Here is a 23,795-nt window from a genome sequence, read left to right on the forward strand (position 1 = left end):
TTAAAGAAATATCACAAAACCTGAACATGTGGGTGGCTTCGCAGCACTATTACTGTACCAAATGAAAGAAATGTCTATAGCTTGATATGTAATATATTATCTCTTCTCACATAGCTACACGCTGTATAATGTTTTTTAATAGCAAGGATAGAGCAACCTGCATTCTTTTCACATTTTTCGCCCAGTGAGACTGCAGCCCAGTTTGTCAGATATTCATTAAAACTCAGGTTGTCATGGAGATGACTGGGTCTGTGTAACAAATTCATTTCTCCCCGCTTATGGCGAATGAAAGGGCTTTCTGCACGCATCGTCACATGGTGGTTGGAGCTACCAGTCTCCTGGAGTTAGAGCCGAGGCCCCAGAGGACCACCGCCTGGCCCTAACCCCACCACTGGCCCCCAGGGGCCTTAACAGATTGGTGTCAATGATGAATTTACCGCGCCACTGAACCATACTGTAGCTGGCCTAGCTTTTATAGAGCCCACCAGACCTTGACCACAGATGGCATTTCTGATATGGAGATGGTAAGGCATAGGAGTGAATATGCTGGATTTCTTTAGATATGGGAGAAAAATAGGCTTCCCTTAGTATGTAAGTTAATGTAGAGTCTGGCATATGTATATTATTTCTGTCTATAGAGACTATAAGAAGCAGATTAGCATCAGTTGGGAGCACCATCCACTTAATAGTGAGCTGTGTTAAAAGAGCTCTCCCACTCCTTCTCTCTCATTAACGTGATGACTAACAAGACGAACGCTGTGTGCTGTCAAAAGCCTCTTGGCAGGTTTTGTTTTTGACTCATTTTCTTGTTGGAGGTTATGTCTGGCCAGCACTCTTCCCTGTGTTTTTCATCTGAACATTTTGTTGGTGCTTGTTTTTAAGAAAGCTCTTAAGAGGGGGAAGTGGTCCCCTTTGGGGAATTCTGAATCTAAACTCACTGCTCTCTCCCTGCATATAGAAAGAGATGACTTGATATTGATCAACAACTTTCCTTCTCGTTTCATCTGTGTGTGTGTTGCTGTGTGTACGTGGATGAGTCTGTGGTCCTCTGTGGCTCAATTGGTAGAGCATGGCGCTTGCAATGCCAGGATAGTGGGTTCAATTCCCTGGACCACCCCTACCATTAATAGGGGGGTTGGTTGATTAGCAACCGTGTGCAACTATGAGTAAAACAAACAGGGTTGGCTTAGATTGTTGAGATTTGTATTCATGTTTTCAACAAATATTTAAGACTTTGTTACAATGAGCACTTGTTGTCTCTTAAATACAGTACATCGTTACAGTTGTTGGTTAGCTAGCTAGCAAATTTAAGCTACTTTAGTATTGACATGAAATCAGTCAAAACACCTCAAAACAAGACATGGTATCAAGAACAAGATGAAACTAGCTGAAACGAGTCACTTACGATTCCCCACACGGCAGCTTCTTGTCATTGGCGGTAGCCATCTGGCCGTTCAGAATCATAACAACTCAGTCTTCTGCCCTATTTCAGCATGCGCATTGTTTTCATGACATTGTCGGCTAACCCATCTATACACTCATGACTAAGTTGCTTTGGATAAAAGCGTCTGCTAAATGGCATGAAGACTGATGCTTATTTCCCCCCCAGATGGTTCTTCACCTTCCCCTCTTACAAAAGTACAAGGACTCATAACTAGGCTACTGTCATGAGCGGTTAAATTACATGTATTTGAGCCGTGAATTGTCGACAGCAACAGCTTAACCCAATTCAAAGATGACAGCCACTTTATCTGTAATGAAAGGAGGAATGTTTGGGCTATTTTGGCATCTGCACTTTGTCCTACTTTAAATGGAGGGACGCACTCTCATCCGCTTACATCAGATATGTTAGAACCAGTAACCCACTTTCAGACAGCTACAGGAAGTTTCCCTCCACTCTCCTCAGAGAACAGTTAACGTTAAGCCAAGTGACTTTGAATGTTTTCGAAGACCATTCCCTAAATTTGTAACACTAAGTTTTCATACTTTACATCCTAGTTTACATCGTTTTGTACTTAACTTGAAAACCACGAACCATACTAGCAATCATAATGTTGCAGTCAGAGCAGATCATTTGTGCTCAGCGGTTACGTAGGCCTTAGTCTGTTTTGTAGAAAACATGTTGCAAAACCGAGTATCTGTAGAGGGATGTTCCTACACCTGTAAGCCTATTGACCTGAGAACAACCCTACTGGCCTCCAGCCCTTTCCAAAGAGGATGACGTCTATATATAGACCCGCTCTACATCATCAGTCCTCACATAAGATGGAGAACTTCACCTCCAGTAACAATCATTAACTGATAGAGGCTGCTGGAGTAGATAGCATGCCCTGGCCACGCAGATCAGCTGCCACTTTAGCGCTGCCACTCTGTTAGTGGTTTAATGAGGAGGTGGGTCAGATACAGAGGCTTTTAAAGGCTACTACTTCCAAGCCATTCACATCTAGCAAATGAAGGAAGGAAGGATGGTAGGAACCAGGGCTGATTTGGAGAGCAAGAATAGGGAGAAAGACGGGGTCCTTCCTGGCTATCCATGATTGGCTGAGATAATGGAGGGGTCGACAATGCTGACGTTTAGCCATGCGTTTACGTGTCAATTTTTAAAAGAGATGGGTGAGGCTGAGGCTTAAGAAGGTGTGAACGATGTCGAATGGGCGTAAACAAAGAAGCGCTCTCTAGCAAGTGTGTAAATTTCATAAAAATGTTCAAGGGCATTTTCTCCTACTTGTCTCCTAAGTAGGACAACACTTTTATCAAGTTTATCAGCAGCATAGCTTTCCCAGAAAAGCAAATCACTTAGATTTTACATGATCCCCCATAGAGATATCTGGTTACATTTTACTCGGACCCACGGTGTTACAACCTTGAGCCAGATTGATCCAGAACTGATCTTTGGCACTGGGGGAATCCCATGGGAGTATGGTCAAAGCATGCCCCATCCCTTTCTCTCTCTCTCTCTCTCTCTCTCTCTCTCTCTCTCTCTCTCTCTCTCTCTCTTCAGGTCCATAGACCCTTACCTCTGTCCTTCGTTACCATCTTCTTCTTATCCTCCCTTCTGTGAACGTCCAGATGAACATAGCTATGCATGTCGCCATGAGACGGACTGGGTCGACGCTTGGCCCTCATGGGTCATTAAATGAGGCCATTTATTGTTGGTAAATGACCGAGTCATCCTAGTGTGCATGGCTACCGTGGCTAGAGAAGTCCTGTTAAGGTCACAGATGGAGGAATCAGGATGACCAGGGTCCTCCAGTGACCACAGAGTTAGAAAGTCCCTGGCACACAGGCTTGCCACCTCATTAGCTGCTAATTGATTGTGACCCTGGAACAACAATCTGATTGAGCTTCATCTCTTCTGTTCTCTGCTTGTTTGTATCCCTTTCTTTTCATCCTTCTGCAGTGGCGGAAATGTATTTGTTTTTTGAAAAAAGGTCATTTTCATCTCTGGGTTTTACATTAAAAGAAAAGAAGAAGAATAATCAAACAAAACAACACCAGACGGATTAGATCATTTAATTAGCCGTTGGAAACATAAGAGGTGTTTTTACTTCTGTGAAACACTGCAAAAACCTTTAATCAAAGAGGCAATGGTAAAATAGTTGTGCTAGAAACATGACTAGATTCCTTTATGTGAAATCAAGCACTATCTTAATTCTCCCCTCGAAACGATTTTCTCCTGAAGGTCAAATGGAACATGCATTACTTTTCATGAGACATGATGCAGTTTCAAAACCATTGTAGGGTTCTGAGTTTGTGAATGGTAAGGAAGATATTGAGAACAAACAACAAATGCTTGAATCCTAATCAATTCTTTAATTACATCGCCATGGAAGAGGTCGCGCTCAGACGAACACCTTGCCAAGCGGAAGTTTTACATCACCACATATACAGTCAACTTGCACAACATGTACATTCTTATTGGTCAGTACAGAAACGTCAGGTCAGTTACATATTCACTTTGTGACTTGGTCAACATAACTTCTAGATAATAATGAAGGTCATGTATGCATTGAGACATCTTTATCTTCTTCATTTTCCATGAGCAGTGCAAAGAGGCTCATACCTTTCCAAGAACGAGAACATACTAATATTTGATGTGTCCGAACAGATATTGGAGGGAGAAGCATGTTATAGCCATGGAACATAGATACACGTATAGTAAAACTGTTCCCATCACCATTGAAGCTGTGGAATTGAAACACTGTACTCTGTGAGCCTGCTTAATGTTTGGGGAGATGGGGGAGACTAGTGGAGGGGGGGACATTTCCACTCTCCTTGAGGAGTTGACAGTGATGCGATTACAGCTTGTGTCTGCAGTAGGGTTGCAAAGGCAGGATATATTACTTGAAACATTCTAAGTTTACCAGTAAACAACCAGAATTGTTCTAGCACAAGACATCTAGTGGCCCTTTTGGCGTACTTTAGACTCTCACAGGTGTCTGTAATTGTCTCTGGGCCTCTGTGTGGCCTTCTCATATATGAAATAATAAAATGACAAAGCTGTAAAACATTATCCTTTAAATATAAATCATCAACTTAGTGAATACCATGGGTGTGTAATATGAGGATTTCGGCATTAAATATCCTTTGTTTTTGTTTATTTAAACACTTTTTTACACCAGCGGCCGCCGCTGGTAAATCATGTCTGCCGCTCTCAAAAATATGTTTTTTTATTTTATTTGTTTGTTTAATTTTTTTATAAATCATTTTTGGGATGATAAAACATTGTAAACTTCAAACCACTGAAACCAGATATAAAATATCATGGAGTTATATATTTTTTAAATAAGGTATTCTTTGAGAACTAACAACCACCAGAATAAACACAAGACAGAAGCTAAAATTTTCAAAAATTAAAAAATACCATAGCATGTGGCCCACATGGATTTAGTTATAATGTTTGAGTCACTCAGATAGCATAAGAACATGATGTAAGCCATGGCAAAATGTCTAGAATTGCAAGAAACTAGCTTTAAAACTAAAATGTTCTCTCCGTCCCATTGCAAAATGTTTAGAAGAGCAGAACATTCGCTTAAAGTAAGTGTCCAGTGAAAATCTCACTTAAAAGTTCATATTCTGGTAACTCTTACCCAAATAATGATGTTGATTTGTCCAAGCTTAAATTGGAGAAAAAAAAGCCACCTCAAACGTAAAAAAAATGCTTGCTATTTTCTCATAGAGTATGATGTAATACTCCTCAAGATGAGCTGACCAATCAGTGGTCGACTTCCATTAATGTTTTTAATGCCCGGTATACACCCACACCATTCTGTTGTTGGGGTAAGCTCAGACCAGGGCCTAAAATTAACACCCGCTACAAAGGGGTATATTTTAGCATTGGCGGGTAAGAGGTCTATTTCACCGGCGGGTGGTCAGGGCTCCACAGTGTGAGCATTTCACTCGCATTTGTGAATAAAAATGTCAAATAAATGCTGCAGTAGCTGTTTTCAAACTATTTCTGCCGTTTTGTTTCATATCTGGTCAATTAATTGCACAAGGTCAAAGAACTATAAATCTTATAACCTATCCTACCTTGCAAAGCAACACTGCATGGCTGGGGGCTGTGCGCACATGAAGTGCTGAGTGAAAGATACATTTTTTTTTAGAAGTGCTGTGCACAGGCATAAAAGTTGGTCTAATTTCCTTGAAACGAAAGTCTACTGAAGTGAGACTTTGTCCTTGTTTCTTTGTGTTTGCATTGTTTTGTTCACAAGAGAGGTTGTTTTTCAATGTTTTAGTTTCAATTGCTAGGGAAGACTCTTCCACAATCTCACAGGCACAAGCATGACTCAGTCACGTTATTATGGTAACCTCCCGTCCTTAAAGGGGCAGGTGAACATTTTTGTCTGTGATATTTTGGTTGAAAAAATTTAATGAAATGAAGCAATATACTACATTACTTCTTACTAGTAATACATGTATTGTTTTAGAAACATTACAGAGCATCCCCGTCCATTTTTGTCAGGTTTTTATTTTTATTTTTGGTGAAAATGTATTGTTTTGCCTGATATAAAAATATGAGTGGCTGGTAGATTTTTGGACTGTTGGAAAAGCAAGTGTAGCTAGTTGAGAGAATGCCAAAAGTGTGCAAAGCTGTCATCAAGACAAAGGGTGGCTACTTTAAAGAATCTCAAATATTCATTATTTTTGGATTTGTTTAACACTTTTTTTGGTTACTACATGATTCCATGTGTTATCACGGTTGACAACTCCATTGTGTCCTCCTCCCAGAGCGCTAAGAACCTTGGCGTGATCCTGGACAACACCCTGTCGTTCTCAACTAACATCAAGGCGGTGGCCTGTTCCTGTAGGTTCATGCTCTACAACATCCGCAGAGTACGACCCTGCCTCACACAGGAAGCGGCGCAGGTCCTAATCCAGGCACTTGTCATCTCCCGTCTGGATTACTGCAACTCGCTGTTGGCTGGGCTCCCTGCCTGTGCCATTAAACCCCTACAACTCATCCAGAACGCTGCAGCCCGTCTGGTGTTCAACCTTCCCAAGTTCTCTCACGTCACCCTGCTCCTCCGCTCTCTCCACTGGCTTCCAGTTGAAGCTCGCATCCGCTACAAGACCATGGTGCTTGCCTACGGAGCTGTGAGGGGAACGGCACCTCAGTACCTCCAGGCTCTGATCAGGCCCTACACCCAAACAAGGGCACTGTGTTCATCCACCTCTGGCCTGCTCGCCTCCCTACCACTGAGGAAGTACAGTTCCCGCTCAGCCCAGTCAAAACTGTTAAAACGCTGCACTGGCCCCCCAATGGTGGAACAAACTCCCCCACGACGCCAGGACAGCGGAGTCAATCACCACCTTCCGGAGACACCTGAAACCCCACCTCTTTAAGGAATACCTAGGATAGGATAAAGTAATCCTTTTCACCCCCCCTTAAAAGATTTAGATGCACTATTGTAAAGTGGCTGTTCCACTGGATGTCATAAGGTGAATGCACCAATTTGTAAGTCGCTCTGGATAAGAGCGTCTGCTAAATGACTTAAATGTAAATGTAAATGTAAATGTTATTTCATAGTTTTGATGTCTTCACTATTCTACAATGTAGAAAATATTACAAATAAAGTAAATCCCTGGAATGAGTAGGTGTGCCAACTTTTGACTGGTGTTATATATAGAAATCAAAGACAAATATCTTAAATGAATATGTAACCATTTAAACAACTGGATTAGCACAATAAGCTAAATATATTTTACTTACTGATCTAAAAGTACCTTCTCCTTCCAGTCTTTCTTGCGTGCAGGACTCCTCGTGTCACTCTCTCGGTCAATTTCTGCAACTGTAAATTGGACACTGCTGTTAGATTAACAATCATTTAAGCTTTCTGACCATATAAGACACAGGCACTTGACTGTTGTTTAATTTCTTTACCTACTTATTGTTCACCTAATACCTTTTTTTGTGCCATTGGTTAGAGCCTGTAAGTAAGCAATTCACTGTAAGGTCTATCTATGCCTGTTGTATTCGGCGCACGTGACAAATAAACTTTGATTTGACATGTCAATGTCCCGGAAAGTTGGCTTTTGTTTACTATGCCATTCTAGTCAAATATCGTATATTGAGCAGCAACTGTCCCAATTTCGGGACACTGATCCAGTAGAGTTAACATACTTAATTACCCATTTTTGGAAGGAAAACTATTTCACTCATATTGTAAGAAATTCTAGGTAATATTTAATAGAAATCTGGCAACACTGAGCAGTTACATTAAAAGAGCAAAAAGGTGTCTCTGTGGCTCAGAGGAGGGCCTCACATTTTGGTCAGAGACCGTACTATTGGCCACGCTCCCGATTTAAGCATTGACATGGACTCAGAACATCCAATTTCATTGTTTCTCTATTAAATGTTTTAATTTTGAGTGTGAAAAACCAAAACAATCTAAAATCAGGAAAAATAAAACTGAGAAAACAACATCATTTGGGAAAATATAAAACATCATTTGGGGAGAAAATCACTGGCTTTATAGGGCCCCCCTTATTTATTAAACAGATATATTGACAGAAAACGGTGCACTTCTCTTGTACACCAAGGACCTAGGGAAGAGTTGCAGGGGAAAGGAAAAGAGAAGAATGTGCCTATTTGAAAGCTTGAAAAAAATGTGTAGCTTGCTAGAAAAGGCTGGAGACCCCTGCTATATAAAATTAAAAAAGTTATTCAGAGCTAAATGACCAACATTACGATAGATTGCCATAGATTGCTGTTAATTACCCAAATTACTGAAGGTTCTGGTGACTTTGGTAAATGACCAGTAGCTTTGCAACCCCAGTCTGCGGTGTACCAGACAGACAGTCTGGTGGCCTTTCAATGCACTGGAGACAGCAGCACCTCACAGTAGCCCCCTGACCTCCAGCAGCTCTCCAATAGACTCCAAACCCATTTGGACTGTCGATTACTAACCTCACATAAAATTGTGTCATAGTGTGACTTAAAGTTTCCCTAATATCAACAGTCCATGAAGTGAGACCCAAGTTCAAAAAAGCTATGCGGACTTCCTTTCAGGTCATAGTCTCCAGTCTAAAGTTCTACAGAGGAAGATGTCTCTCATGAATAAACATCTAACTTCGTATTTTTTCATTATTAATGCTAGGCCTCAGGTGGGACTGACGTGTGCGCTCTTCTTTAGCGTCTTTGTATTGCTTCACACACCACCTGGCACGCCACGCCACACAGGCATCCTTTGAAGGAGGAGGACTAAGATAACACTTACTCCAGACAGTCTCTTCCTGCTTTCTTCCCTTCTTTCTCTTTCCCTCCACTCTTCTCTTCCTCCCGGATCGCCAGAGAGTGTGCTGGCCGATGAACCCTGCCACTGAAGCAGTGCCTCCCCTCTCAGTCCGACACTATGAAATATTTCCTCTGAATCCATTTCCTTGGGATTATCTCCTCTCCGCACCCTCTCCCATCTCCTTTTAATAGTACCATAAGCAAGATAAAGGATTCCCAAATCAAATGTTCCCTGCCGCCGAAGCCTGACATCAGTTTAACTTGACTTAACCTGCCTAAATTCAATTAAATTGGAAATTGTTAGAGGGGGGGTGTTTGGTCAGGGACACAGGTGTGTGTGTGTGTGTGTGTGTGTGTGTGTGTGTGTGTGTGTGTGTGTGTGTGTGTGTGTGTGTGTGTGTGTGTGTGTGTGTGTGTGTGTGTGTGTGTGTGTGTGTGTCCATCATTCCCACACATCATTGATGTTATTTTCATGTTTTTTTATCTGGCCAGAGCCAAACTAGGCCTATATTTTATTCAAGATAAGCTTTCTCAAGATAGCATGTTCCTAGTCCAACATAACTCGTTTTCATTACCCTGGTAGGGATGCTTCGGAGGGATGATCGTTGTAAATGTGCCCTTCCAGAGATGGAGACAAGACATTTTAAAGACGTTACCTTATCATTTATAATGGCATATTTTGAGAGCCAGGGGCACAATACCAATAAAATCATAGCAATATGATACAAAAGTGTAGTAATTATTTATTTGATTTACCAATTAGTTTGGTGATATTAGTCACTGGAGTCTTAGTGCTTGTCTTAATCTCCACATTGTGTCGTGAGAAACCTCACTAGCGTCCTTGCCGTGCCATAAAAATGATTTATACTGAACAAAAATATGAATGCAGCATGTAAAGTGTTGGTCCCATGTTTCACGAGCTGAAATAAAAGATCCCAGACATTTGTCATAGGCACAAAAAGCTTATTGCTCTCCAATTTTGGGCACAAACAAATTAGTTTACATCCCTTTTAGTGAGCATTTCTACTTTGCCAAGATAATCCATCCACATGACAGGTGTGATATATCAAGCTGCTGATTAAACAGCATGATCATTACACAGGTGCACCTTGTGCTGGGAACGATAAAAGGCCACTCTAAACGGTACAGTTTAGTCACACAACACAATGCCACAGATGACTCAAGGTTTGTAGGAATGGCAATTGGCATGCTGACTGCAGGAATGTCCACCAGAGCTGTTGCCAGAGAATTTAATGTTAATTTCTCAGACCACGTGTAACCACTGAGCCTGGCTCCCCAGTGGGTGGGCCTATGCTCTCCCAGGCCCACCTATGTGAAATCAATAGATTAGGGCCTGATTTTAATTTATTTCAATTGACTGATTTCCTTAACTTTTCTCAGTATATTTTTTTATCTCCCCGGGATAGGAATATAGAGTCAAATATAATCGAAGGTCGCTGCTGTGAGTAATGTTATTTTATCCGTTCAAGCCAGTGGGGTGGTGAAAACCAGCACCGCAGGGGTAATAGTCTATCACCCCCTCGGCCCACTCCATATGAAGTAAATAGCTGCATTGCTCTTTTTGAATATTGACTGTACCTTCGTGTAATGTAAGCAAGTGTTAGCATACAGAACGGGTTTATTTGTTATTCTCCAAAGGTTAACCATAATTGTATATCTGTCTTTAAATTGCAGTTCACTCGTTTCATGTCGTCACAATAGCCTCACGGGTAATATGTCTGTCTTTGAAGCCTACCTAAGTGTCCAAGACACTGAGTATACAATACATTAGGAACACCTGCTCTTTCCATAACATGGACTCAGACCAGGTGAATCTAGGTGAAAGCTATGATCCCTTATTGATATCACTTTTTAAATCCACTTTAATCAGTGTAGATGAAGGGGAGGAGACAGGTTAAAGAATGATTTTTAAGCCTTGAGACAATTGCCACATGGATTGTCTGTGTTCCATTCAGAGGGTGAATGGGCAAGACAAAAGATGTACAGTGCATTCGGAAAGTATTCAGACCCCTCGACTTGTTCCACATTTTGTTATGTTACAGCCTTATTCTACAATTGATTAAATAGTTTTTTTCCCTAAGCACAAAACACATTTACATTACTCAGTTGAAGTACCTTTGGAACCGATTATAGTCTGACGCTACAAGCTTGACACAACTGTATTTGGGAAGTTTCTCCCATTCTCTGCAGATCTCCTCAAGCTCTATCAGGTTGGATGGGGAGTTTCGCTGCACAGCTATTTTCAGGTCTCTCCAGAGATGTTCGATCAAGGTTCCAGTCAGTCTCTGGCTGGTCCACTCAAGGACATTCAGAGACTTGTCCCGAAGCCACTCCTGCGTTGTCTTTGCTTAAGTCCTGTTGGAAGGGGAACGTTCACCCCAGTCTGAGGTCTCTGGAGCAGGTTTTCATCAAGGATCTCTCTGTACTTTGCTCTGGTCATCTTTTCCTCAATCCTGACTATTCTCCCAGTCCCTGCCGCTGAAAATAATCCCAACAGCATGATGCTGCCACCACCATGATGCTGCCACCACCATGCTTCACCGTGGGGATGGTGCCAGGTTTCCTCCAGACGTGACACTTGGCATTCAGGCCAAAGAGTTCAATCGTGGTTTCCTCAGACCAGAGAATCTTGTTTCTCAAGGTCTGAGAGTCCTTTAGGTGCCAAGCGGGCTGTCATGTTCCTTTTACTGAGGAGAGGCTTCCGTCTGGTCACTACCATAAAGGCCTGATTTGTGGAGTGCTGCAGAGACGGTTATCCTTCTGGAAGGTTCCACAGAGGAACTCTGGAGCTCTGTCAGCGACAATTGGGTTCTTGGTCACCTCCCTGACCAAGGCCCTTCTCCCCCGATTGCTCAATTTGGCTGGGCGGCCAGCTCTAGGAAAGGTATTGGTGCTTCCAAACTTCTTCGTTTTAAGAATGATGGAGGCCACTGTGTTCTCGGGAACATTCAATGCTGCAGAAATGTTTTGATACCCTTCCTCAGATCTGTTACTCGACACAATCCTGTCTTAGTGCTCTACGGACAATTCCTTCGACCTCATGGCTTAGTTTTTGCTCTGACATTCACTGTCAACTGTGGGACCTTATATAGACAGGTTTGTGCCTTTCCAAATCATGTTCAATCAATTTAATTTACCACCGGTGTACTCCAATCAAGTTGTAGAAACATCTCAAGGATGATCAATGGAAACAGGATGCACCCGAGCTCAATTTCAAGTCTCATAGCAAAGGGTCTGAATACTTATGTAAAGGTATTTCTGTTAAAAAAATATATATGAATTTGCAAACATTCTGAAAACCTGTTTGTTTTGTCGTTGTAGGTTGTGTGTAGATTTAGGAAACATTTTTATTTAATGCATTTTAGTATACAGCTTTAACAAAATGTAGAAAAAGTCAAGGAGTCTGAATACTTTCTGAATTCAGTGTAATTGCCTTTGAACGGGGCATAGTAGTAGGTGCCAGGCGCACCAATTTGTGTCAAGAACTGCAACGCTGCTAGGTTTTTCACACTCAACAGTTTCCCGTGGGGAAGCATTGGAGTCATCATGAGCCAGCATCCCTGTGGAATGCTTTTGACACCTTGTCAAGTCCACACCGTGATGAATTGAGGCTCTTCTGAAGGTGAAGGCGGGGTACAACTCAATATTAGGACAGTGTTCTTAATGTTTGGTGTACTCTGTGTGTACTGCAGGAGTATAGCAACGTGGTCTGGTGTTCACGTCATTTGAAATTCAACTAGTTAAATATGACTGATTTAACATGTCCAAGAAAAACATGTTTTTTCAAAACAGAAGTAAACATTTGCACCATATCCCTTTTCAAAAGGCAGCCCCCCCCCCCCAAAAAAAATATCCCATCACTAGTCCCATTTACCCCACCAAGCCCATAGCAACAGTGCTGTCAGCAGCATCACCGCTTACACCTGGCAGATGGCTTATTTATTTCATCAAATGACATGTTAGACAGGTACAGAGAAGTTGTCAATCAAAGTGTAGTATTGTGTCACACCATGGTCTGAAAGCAAGGATCAGTAGTTGTGAGTGGAGCAAAACTAAGCCATGAATAGTTTTAACATATGGAAGGCTTCTGGAATTCAAAAAAATGTGAGATGTTGATTTCTGTTAAACTATACTGAACAAAAATATCAATGGAAAGTGTTGGTCCCATGTTTCATGAGCTGAAAAAAAAATCACATACATTTTCCAAAAGCACAAAAAGCTTATTTCTCTCAAAGTTTGTCCATAAATTTGTTTACATCCTGGTTAGTGAGCATTTCTCTTTTGCCAAGATAATCCATCCACGTGACAGGTGTGGCATATGAAGAAGCTGATCAAACAGCATGATCATTACATAGGTGCACCTTGTGCTGGGGGCAAAAGGCCACTCTAAAATGTGCCGCAGACCACGTGTAACCATGGCAGCCCAGGACCTCCACATCTAGCTTTTTCACCTGTGGGATCGTCTGAGACCAGCCACCTCGATAGCTGATGAAACTGTGGGTTTGCAAAACCGAAGAATTTCTGCACAGACTGTCTGAAACCGTCTCAGGGAAGCTCATCTGCATGCTCATCGTCCTCACCAGGGTCTTGACCTGACAGCAGTTCGGCGTCATAACTGACTTCAGTGTGCAAATGCTCACCTTTTGATGGCTACTGGCACGCTGGAGAAGTGGGCTCTTTGCGGAGTAATCCCGGTTTCAACTGTACCTGGAAGACTGCGTCTATGGCGTTCTGTGGGTGAGCAGTTTGATGATGTCAACGTTGTAAACAGAGTGCCCCATGGTGGCAGTGGGGTTATGGTATGGGCAAACATAAGCTAAGGACAACAAACACAACTGCATTTTATCGATGGCAATTTGAATGCACAGAGTACGTGACGAGATCCCATTGTTGTGCCATTCATCCGTATTTCCTATTGCACGGCCCCATGTCGCAAGGATCTGTACAGAATTCCCGGGAGCTGAAAATGTCCCAGTTCTTCCATGGCCTGCATACTCACCAGACGTCACCCATTGAGCATGTTTGGGATACTCCGAATCGGCGTGTACGACATCCTGTTCCATTTCCCGCCAATATCCAGCAACTTCGCACAGTCATTGAAGAGTGTGGCATCATTCCACAGGCCACAATCAACAGGCTAATCAACTCTATGCAAAGGATTATCATTGCATGAGGCAAATGGTGGTCACACCAGATACTGACTGGTTTTCTGATCCATGACCCTATTTTTTTTTTTTTAAGGTATATGTGACCAGCAGATCCATATCTGTATTGCCAGTTGTGTGAAATTTGTAGATTAAGGCCTAAGGAATTTATTTCAATTGACTGATGTCCTTATTTGAACGTAGAAATGTTTGCAAGTTGCGTTTTATATTTTTGTTCAGAGGTTCAGGCAGGTTCTATATTTAGTACCTTAGAGTAGACGTCATGTGTTTTTTTTTCCTGGGGACAAAGAGCAGGCCCAGCAAGGCCAGACTCCAGGCCTGGAGTATTAGTTCTCATAATTATAAATTATTCTCCCTCCTCAGGGAATAATGGCTCCATTTTTATGTATCTTTTAGAATTCCCCTTTCCCTCTTATAAAATGGCAAGCGGGAAATTACTCTCCGATCAAATTGAACTTTTAGTTCAAGCGGATGTCATCACACGAAGTTAAAGCCAGCTCTCTTTTTTCTCCCGCCGTCTTGGTATGAAATATGGCAGCTTTAGCAGATTTACTCGTTGCGGTTCATTCTCAGGATGTACAATCCATCGCGAGAGTCTGGGGGAAAGTGGTTTGATTAATAAGCCTAGATTCAGAGTAGCCCAATTAGAGAAGCCATTGAGGTTTTTCACACAGTGACACACAGGAGCACCGCTTCATCTAGTATTGGCCGTCCCTTAAATATGAATTACAGCTGCCGTTTATAGCTCTGGCCTGATGAAACCAGGATAGCCTGAAGTTGATGGTATGAGGATTGGTGCCACTGGGACTAAAAGGAGAGGTTTAGACTCGGATGTATGTAAGCTTTTATACGTTACCTGTAATTGGATTGGCAGACAAGGTTGTTTTGGAAAACATCTCCATTTAAAGGATCACGTTCATACTTCTGCAACACGAGAAGCAACATTAACTTTAATCTTAACCTTATCTGAGTATCCCCAAAACAAAATGACTCGAGCCACTGGGACGGTAAAACCATGTGTGTGTGTGTGTGGGCTGCTGCAGTCTCTGTGAAAGAGCCACTGGAGTAGCTGTGTAGTCCTGACAGACCCTGCTCCATCTGTGCTGTAGCTCTCCAGCAGCCAGCCGCTCTCCCAGGACACTACCCCAGGGCAATACCAGACGAGCTCCTGGAGCTACAATGATCCCCACATACCCCACCCAGCCTCCTCAGCCCCGCAGGATATAGCAGACTTGCGTGATTTAAGGAATTTAATTAAGCCCTTAACTGCGGATCTATAGCTCCCATTTCGCCTGGAGTGAGTAAGAGATATGGAGGAGAGATCAGGCTTGGAACTAAGAGCTAACAACAGGAAGCAGTAAGCCAAAGCTTCAGTATCCTTTCTGTGTGCCCGCTGCCCCCATACAAAGGCATTGGCACCTGACTGGAGTAAAGTGGAGTGTATCACAGAACCACTGTTAGTTCATTGTCCAGAAGGCTGTTTGTGTTCTCTCAAGGTCCTTTCAGCCACTACGTTATGTACACAGAGCTGCACATTTGTTAGTGCCAGCCTGCGTCTCTCTTTCTTTCCCGTAAAAGGAATGGGTAGAAACCACTGAACTGGACCTAGTGCCCACAGATTCCAGACCTGAGGCAACAGTTAAACAGAGAGGAATATGGATAGTTGGAGAGAGAGAAAGAGAGAAAGGTAGTAGAGTTCACTCCCTGTAATGTAAATGTAGCATTTGAACCCCACTCATCCTCGACCCTGTACCTTTAGGCTTAGCCGTGTGCTTGTTTTGGGCTCCTCTATGCTCCCTGTTGTTATTCTTCCTCGGGATTTAGATCTCATCCAAGGGCTTAGGAAGGGATTTGACACATAGACCACAGGAGGGAGGGAGGCCAAAATATAGAGAGAGAGGCCAACAGAGAGAGAGGGAGGGAGAGAGGCCAACAGAGAGAGAGGGAGGGAGAGAGGCCAACAGAGGGAGAGGGAGGGAGAGAGCAACTAAGGGAGGTAGGACGAAAGAGAGACCAACTGAGGGAGGGAGTTGGGGGGGATCCATTTCAGGCGCTCAGAGTGCAGTCCAGACGAGTGGTCAGGTTAAATGCAGCTCTTAAGGCATCCACATGCTTCCCAGCCAACGCAGTTCCGAAGAGTTAGTGCATATGTTATGACATTTTTACGTTTTTGTTCGTTTTGGACATCCGTAAGGGTTTTTTCTGCAGTTCAGGAGCACTTTCGGGAACTGAATTTTGGAACCAAATTTTTATTCCCCATCATTGGTGATTGGTCAGTAGTAGGGATTCTTCAATATAGTACAGTGCATTCGGAAAGTATTCACACCCCTTCACTTTTTTTTGTGTTGAATTTTACCCCCGTTTTCTCCCCAATTTCGTAGTGTACAATTATTAGTAGTTACTATATTGTCTCATCGCTACAACTCCCGTACGGGCTCGGGGGAGACCGAGGTCGGAAGTCATGTGTCCTCCAAAACACAACCCAACCAAGCCGCACTGCTTCTTAAGACAGCGCGCATCCAACCCGGAAGCCAGCCTCACCAATGTGTCGGAGGGAACACAGTGCACCTGGCGACCTTGGTTAGCGTGCACTGCGCCCAACCCGCCACGGGAGTCACTGGTGCGCGATGAGACAAGGATATCCCTACCGGCCAAGCCCTCCCTAACCCGGACAACGCTAGGCCAATTGTGTGTCGCCCCCATGGACCTCCCAGTCGCGGCCGGCTGCGACAGAGCCTGGGCACGAACCCAGAGTCTCTGGTGGCACAGCTAGCACTGCGATGCAGTGCCCTCGACTACTGCGCCACCTGGGAGCCCCCTTCACCTTTTCAACATTTTGTTACGTTACAGCCTTATTCTAAAATTGATTAAATAAATGTTTTTCTACACACAATACCCCATGACAAAGTGAAACCATTTTTTAAAACCATTTTTGCAAATTTATTTAAAATTAAAAACGGATACCTTATTTAAATAAGTATTCAAACCCTTTACTGTGAGACTCGAAATTCAGCTCAGGTGCATCCTGTTTCCATTGATCCTCCTTGATGTTTCTACAACTTGATTTGGAGTCTATCTGTGGTAAATTAAATTGATTGGACATGATTTGGAAAGGCACATGCCTGTCTATATAAAGTCCCATAGTGGACCAAGCCAATTAGGTTGAAAGAATTGTCCCTAGAACACTGAGATTGGATTGTGTCAATGCACAGATCTGGGGAAGGGTACCCAAAAAAAGACGCAGTATTGGAGGTCCCCAAGAACAGAGTGGCCTCCATCATTCATTAAACGGAACAAAATTGGAACCACCAAGACTTCTTAGAGCTGGCCGCCCGGCCAAACTGAGCAATTGGGGGAGAAGGGCCTTGGTCAGGGAGGTGACCAAGAACCGGATGGTCACTGACTGAGCTCCAGAGTTCCTCTGTGGAGATGTGAGAACCATCTCTGCAGTACTCCACCAATAAGGTCTTTATGGTAGAGTGGCCAGACTGAAGCCACTCCTCAGTAAAAGGCACATGGGAGACTAGTCAGGATCGAGGGTAATAATGAACGGACCAAAGTACAGAGAGATCCTTGATGAAAACCTGCTCCAGAGCGCCTCAGACTGGGACGAAGGTTCACCTTCCAACAGGACAACGACCCTAAGCACACAGCCAAGACAAGAGCAGGAGTGGCTTCGGGACAAGTCTCTGAATGTCCTTGAATGTCCCAGCCAGAGCCCGGACTTGAACCCAATCAAACATTTCTGGAGAGACCTGAAAATAGCTGTGCAGCGACCCCCCCCATCCAACCTGACAGCACTTAAGAGGATCTGCAGAGAAGAATGGGAAGCTTGTAGCGTCATACCCAAGAAGACTCCAGGCTGTAATCGCTACCAAAGATGCTTCAACAAAGTATGGAGTGAATGGGTCTGAATACTTATGTATATGTGGTATTTCTGTTTTTTATCTTTAATACATTTGTAAACATTTATAAAAAAAGTTTTTGCTTTGCCATTGTGGGGTATTGTGTGTAGACTGAGGAAAACAAACTATTTAATCCATTTTAGAATACGGCTGTAATGTAACAATGTGGAAAAAGTCAAGTGGTCTGAAAAATTTGCGAATGCACTGTTGTCATTCAACGAGAACTTGTTTTCATGCGCATTATTTTTATGGAGAAATACTGCACGTAACATCTTCATTAGATGTAAAGTTGCGCGACTAAGATTTCCTCCACAAAACATATGACATTTTTGAGGAAGTTTATACTGGCTACGGAGTCTCGAAATGGACAAAGTACTATTGACACTTTTTCAAGCAAAGTTTTTTTTAATGAAGTATGCGAGAACACTCGTTCGGTTCGCTAGCCGAGTTCGCTCGGCGCCAGCCGAACTGAAGCATGCTGACGCCTTTATAGTCTGGAGAGAGAGGACATGGCAGTGCCGGGCCACAATGCAGCCAAGAGCTCACTGTACTGTGTTGTAATGGACCATTATGGAGATAAAGGAGAGATGGCAGGTCTGTCTGCATCCACCTATCTTAACCTCATGGCTGGCTGCAGCAGGTACACCGCTGAGACTGATGTCATCTGATTCTCCTCAGCTCACACACTCTTGACAAATAACACACACACACAGTCACAACTCACTGTCACACACGTGCATATATCCTCTCCATTCCAGCCTGTGGCAATCTGATTAAGTCTCTGGTAATGGATCTGGGCACTAACAATCATAAACACCTATTAGGTTTTCTGACCCAGGAACAGATGCTTTCTCTCCCTTTTCTTTCCTCCCAGACATTTTGTGTGATTTTTTTTTTTTCTCCAACATTTATGTAACATGATTTAATCAGCTGTGTAATGAAAAACAAATTGTTTTGGCACAGCGTGTGGTTGAGGACGGGGGTTATTACAATACACACCCAGCTTTAAAAAGGTTGAGCAGTGTGTTCCTGGCTGCTTCTCCCTCTCTTCCCCTCCCTATGGCCCAGGCCACGGGAGCTGATGGATGTAGGGTCACGTTCCAAGGCCCTGTGTATTTGTGTGTACACGTTCATGCGTTGCCTGCATGCATGAGCCTAGCATTGGGGCAGGCCCTGGATCATTAGTGATAGTGGAAGATAATTTCAGCAATAGGAATGATGACATTGGTGGCAACACTAAGACCTTATGAATACACGATGTCATCGACTGGAGACCTCTGCATTGCCTGCCTGTTTCTCTAATGAATTCCGTGCTATATAGCTGTTGGGCTTTGTCAGCCCTTTTTTGAAATACGGACCTGGAAAACCGCTTCAACCCAATTCTTGGCACGGAGAAAGGTCAAATTAGTTACACTAATGTTTATAAACAAGTTTGCTTTTCTAATGAAGTCAAAGGGATGCCAGTTCAATTTGGGAGTCTGGGTAGAGTATGTTTTACATAGCACTCACTCACACGCGCACACACGCTCGCGCACACACACACGCCCGCCCACACAGGGATATGTTTTATACACACACACACACACACACACACACACACACACACACACACACACACACACACACACACACGTTCTCCCACACAGGGATATGTTTTACATAGCACTCACTCACTCACTCACTCACTCACTCACTCACTCACACGCACACACACACACACACACACGCGCTCGCCCACACAGGGATATGTTTTAGATGGCACTCACACACACACACACACACACACACACACACACACACACACACACACACACACACACGCTCGCCCACACAGGGATATGTTTTACATAGCACTCACTCACACACACACACACACACACACGCTCGCCCACACAGGGATATGTTTTACATAGCACTCACTCACTCACTCACACACACACACACGCTCGCCCACACAGGGATATGTTTTTGGCTCTTACCCTTTGGTCCCTCCAGCCCAGCTGTACTAGCCAGAACTGATTCATGCGGTGATAATGACAGAAATCTCCCAGTGCTCTGTCTCTCACACAAAAGCTAGAATAACAAAAGTGACACTAGTTATTATTTGGGGAGTCAATGATTACACACCATTAGCAGGCTGAAATATGGTTAGTCCTAATACACACACTGGCCCATCAGGGTGACTCAGGAAGCGATATCACACAGGAAGCAGGGTAACAGAAAGAATTTAGAAGGGCAGCTCTGACCCGGGCCTGCTGTTTAAAAACTATCAGGCAGCCCAGATACACATTGTGGTGGACATTTTTATATCACACACACTGTGGACAGATAGTATCGGAGGAGTAATGTGTGGTCTTTTATGTGTGCCCCCCCCCCCCCACGTTCAGCTGGAAGGTGGCGCATGGAACGCAAAAATATTTAACCTCCACACATTAACAAGTCCAATGGCTCAAATTAAAGATAAACACCTTGTTTATCTACCCAGCAAGTCAGATTTCTACAATGTTTTACGGCGAAAACATAGCACATATTTATGTCAAACCACCACCGAAGACACAGCTAATTTGCATAGCCAAGTTGAAAAAAATATGCAATCAACAAACGCAGGATTAAAAGAAAAATAATGCACTAACCTTTTGAAATCTTCATCAGATGACAGTAATATAACATGTTACACAGTACATTTATGTTTTTTTCAATAATATGCTATATATATCCACAAATCTCTGTTTACAATGATGCATCGTTCAAAAAATGCTACTCAAATGTCCTGAGAAATGACGATAGCTCCGGCAGATAACGTCAGCTAACAAGGAATACACATCATAAACGTTGACTAAATATGCATGTTCTACATATATATAGTTAGATACACTTCTTCTGAATGCAATCGCTGTGTTACATTTATTTTTAACGTTACAGGTTTCGTTCACTAGGCTATACTATGAGTCGGTGCTCAAAAAGTAGCATTATGGCTCCTTTTTCTTGGAGTCCACATAAACCCAAATTTACCACATAAATATTCCCTTACCTTTGCTGTTCTTCCATCAGAAGACCTGGAAGGAATTATACTTACCAAAAACAGCGTTTAGTTTTGCAGTCTGTCTTTCGGTTCTCAAACACGACAAATTTCTGTTGAAATGTAGCCAAAAGTCAAGTGGATGCGCACCAAAACATCGAACTTACATATTATATGTCGATTAAACTTGTCAAACTAACTTCATAATCAAGCTTTAACATGTTATAAAGGTGTACAGCAATCGTGAGGACGAACAGAAACGCATGCATTGTATAATCGATCTTGGAAAAAAGACAGGACCTGAGCAGAGCACGCATAAAAGTGACCTGTTTTTTCGCATGACCGAAAGGTTTCGGCCCGCCAAAACTCTCGTGAGCGCGCGATTCTCACAATGAGAAGCCCCATTGAAAGCTGAGATCGCGCTGAAGACAGAGAGACTGTTCCCAGACCTGTAACTGCTTGGGAAGGGTGGGGGCGATGACGTCAAAGTTGGGCCAACTTTTCTGATGACAAGAGAGTTTGGGAGAATGACTGCCCTGAGAGTTCTGCTTTACATACAGACATAATTTAAACAGTTTTAGAAGCTTTAGAGTTTTCTATTCAATAATATTTTTTATTTGCATATATTAGCAACTTTTGACCAAAAAAAATTGTTTACTATGGGCACGCAATTACTCCAGCGGGGGCAGTAGACAGCCCTATCCCCAAGAGGTTTTTAAGTTAAGTTAATTTGGTGTGATGTTAAAACAGATGAGTACTACATCTAAAGTCACATTCCTAAGACAGGAGGAAGGTTTTGACCCCACTGACGTGTGTAGGGTTGACGTAAGTTAGCAGGTTTATGGAGGCGTGAGCTCTCTAGGGAATGTTTGTGTGGTGGGGTTTTGACTGAGGTTAATGTTTTGACTGAGGTTAATGTTTTGACTGAGGTTAATGTTTTGACTGAGGTAAGTGTTTTATGTTCTCTTCCTGTGCAGTGATGTTTGGTGGACCCGAGGTTTGGTAGAACTGTGTTTGGTGTTCTATGCAGTAACAGTGTTGTTTGGAGAAGCTGACTTAATTAGCTGCGTTGTCTTGTTGTCGCTGCAGTGGCATCGGGAGGAACTGGCCGTGGGCGTCTGGAGGCAGCAGCATCCTGGCGGAGTACGGCACCCTGCACCTGGAGTTCATGCACCTCTCCAAGCTGTCAGGGAACCCAGCCTTCGCAGAGAAGGTGAGAGCTTGGGAGCCACAGCACATTCCATTCCAGCGCATTAACACCAAGTGTAACTGAAGCACTTAGCCAGCCTGATGATGGGGTTATTCATAGCGGTGACCTTGATTACTATTCATGTTAACGCCTGTTCTGCAGGTAAATGCCTTCTTTCCGCTCTGAGCCACCGGCCTCTCTCTCTCTCTTATGCCTCCCTTAACTGCCGTTCCTGCAGTAAGGCCATTTAAAGTGCATTACTGTGCCGTGCTGCTGGAAGATTAGGCGGCCATTAGGTATTTGCAGGGAGAAAGTAGAAACTCTTTTCCTCCTCCTCCTAGGTCATGAACATCCGGAAGGTTCTGAATCGACTGGATAAGCCCCAGGGACTGTACCCCAACTATTTGAACCCGAACAGCGGACAGTGGGGACAACGTAAGTCCCCCTCATCCCTCTCTCATCTCACCCCTCTCCTGTCTCATTCCTATCTCCCCTCTCACCCTTTTCTCCCCTCTTTCATCTCATCCCTTCCACCTCCCTCTGCATCACTGTTTAACCATCTCCTATATTTTCCATCTTGCCCAGCCTTCTCTCTTTTCACCTCTCTCATCCCTCTCTTCCATCTCACCCCTTTCCCTTTCCATTAGAGGTTCACCAGTGGCTGTCAATTGATGTTCCGCAGCCTGTAATTATCAAGGTATTTACAGCTGGGAGACCCACTTCAGTTCAATGTGAGCACTTCTGATTGAGTGGGCTGTGCCCAGGGGGTGAGGGACATCAGGGAGAAATAAGTATCTGTGGCTAATGACAGTACTTAAACATGGTGAATACTGCCAGTAAAGTTAATTAGTCCTCTCTCGCTACAGTTCGGTCGTGATACCTCCACACAATACTACTCAAACTCTCCTGCTTCTTTGACTCAAGTAAACAGTTCAGTATCTCCATCCCTTGTATGGAGCAACTTCTGCTTTGACATTACCCAGCACCAGCCAGGCCACCTCTTGACAAAACAAGTTTCAGACCCAAGAATTGCCTGGTCGTTAATCTACGGCACAGTGAGGTGGCTGGGGAGAGGCGGTGGTGGGATGCAGTAACCCTGCAGTGTGTCCGTGCTCAGACAGCCCTGTGCCCAGCAGACAGCAGCTTGTGTGGATCCCTTCTCAAATTATTGTGTTTGTCTCTGAGCCACACAAAAGGTTAATGAGATGCACAGACCAGACCAGTCCCTAGCTCAGCCATATGCTGCTGGCTGTAGCATCCTGATTGACCCACTGCAATCTCTATCACACACACACACACATTAATTTGAATGCATATCTTCACTGTTTTGTTTGTTTTGCTATTCTGTGTGATACCTCCCCCCTCCCACTGTGTGTGTGTGTCTGGTGTGTGTGTGACCCTCTGTAATTGAATGGCCCCTCTACGCCCTCGCTGAAATGTCACGACGGATGAATCCCCATACTAACTGTCTGTGTGTTTGTCTCTGCTGTAGTCCTGGTCAGGGGGGTCAGAGAGGGTTCAGCGCTAATGACTGACCACTGTGCATCCAGCCCCTGGGTCAAACTGGGTGGAGAGGATCAATGGAAGAGGAGGGCAACCGCCCGGCTTGTTTCTCATTCTCTCTGACAACTTAATCCATCCCACAGGGTTTTTTTTTCTTTTCGTACAGTTTACAGCTCCATAATTTAGTGTAGGATAGGTGGTGTTGACATCAGGTCACCCAGCTGAGTGATGTAGTGACCCAGGCCAGGGTGTAGTG

The 23,795-nt window shown here is 43.6% G+C and overlaps 1 protein-coding gene across 1 annotated transcript in view; it reads left to right on the top strand.

Moving 5' to 3' along the window:
* Window positions 1-23,795, top strand: part of man1a1 (mannosidase, alpha, class 1A, member 1) — a 166,924-nt gene that overhangs the window by 121,928 nt on the left and 21,201 nt on the right. Inside the window, exons 6-7 of the mRNA XM_035774826.2 lie at window positions 21,937-22,060; window positions 22,378-22,471. Coding sequence (XP_035630719.1) covers window positions 21,937-22,060; window positions 22,378-22,471 — 218 coding nt within the window. The remainder of the gene's footprint in view (window positions 1-21,936; window positions 22,061-22,377; window positions 22,472-23,795) is intronic.

Source organism: Oncorhynchus keta, chromosome 8, assembly GCF_023373465.1.
Source record: "Oncorhynchus keta strain PuntledgeMale-10-30-2019 chromosome 8, Oket_V2, whole genome shotgun sequence".
Taxonomy (NCBI): domain Eukaryota; kingdom Metazoa; phylum Chordata; class Actinopteri; order Salmoniformes; family Salmonidae; genus Oncorhynchus; species Oncorhynchus keta.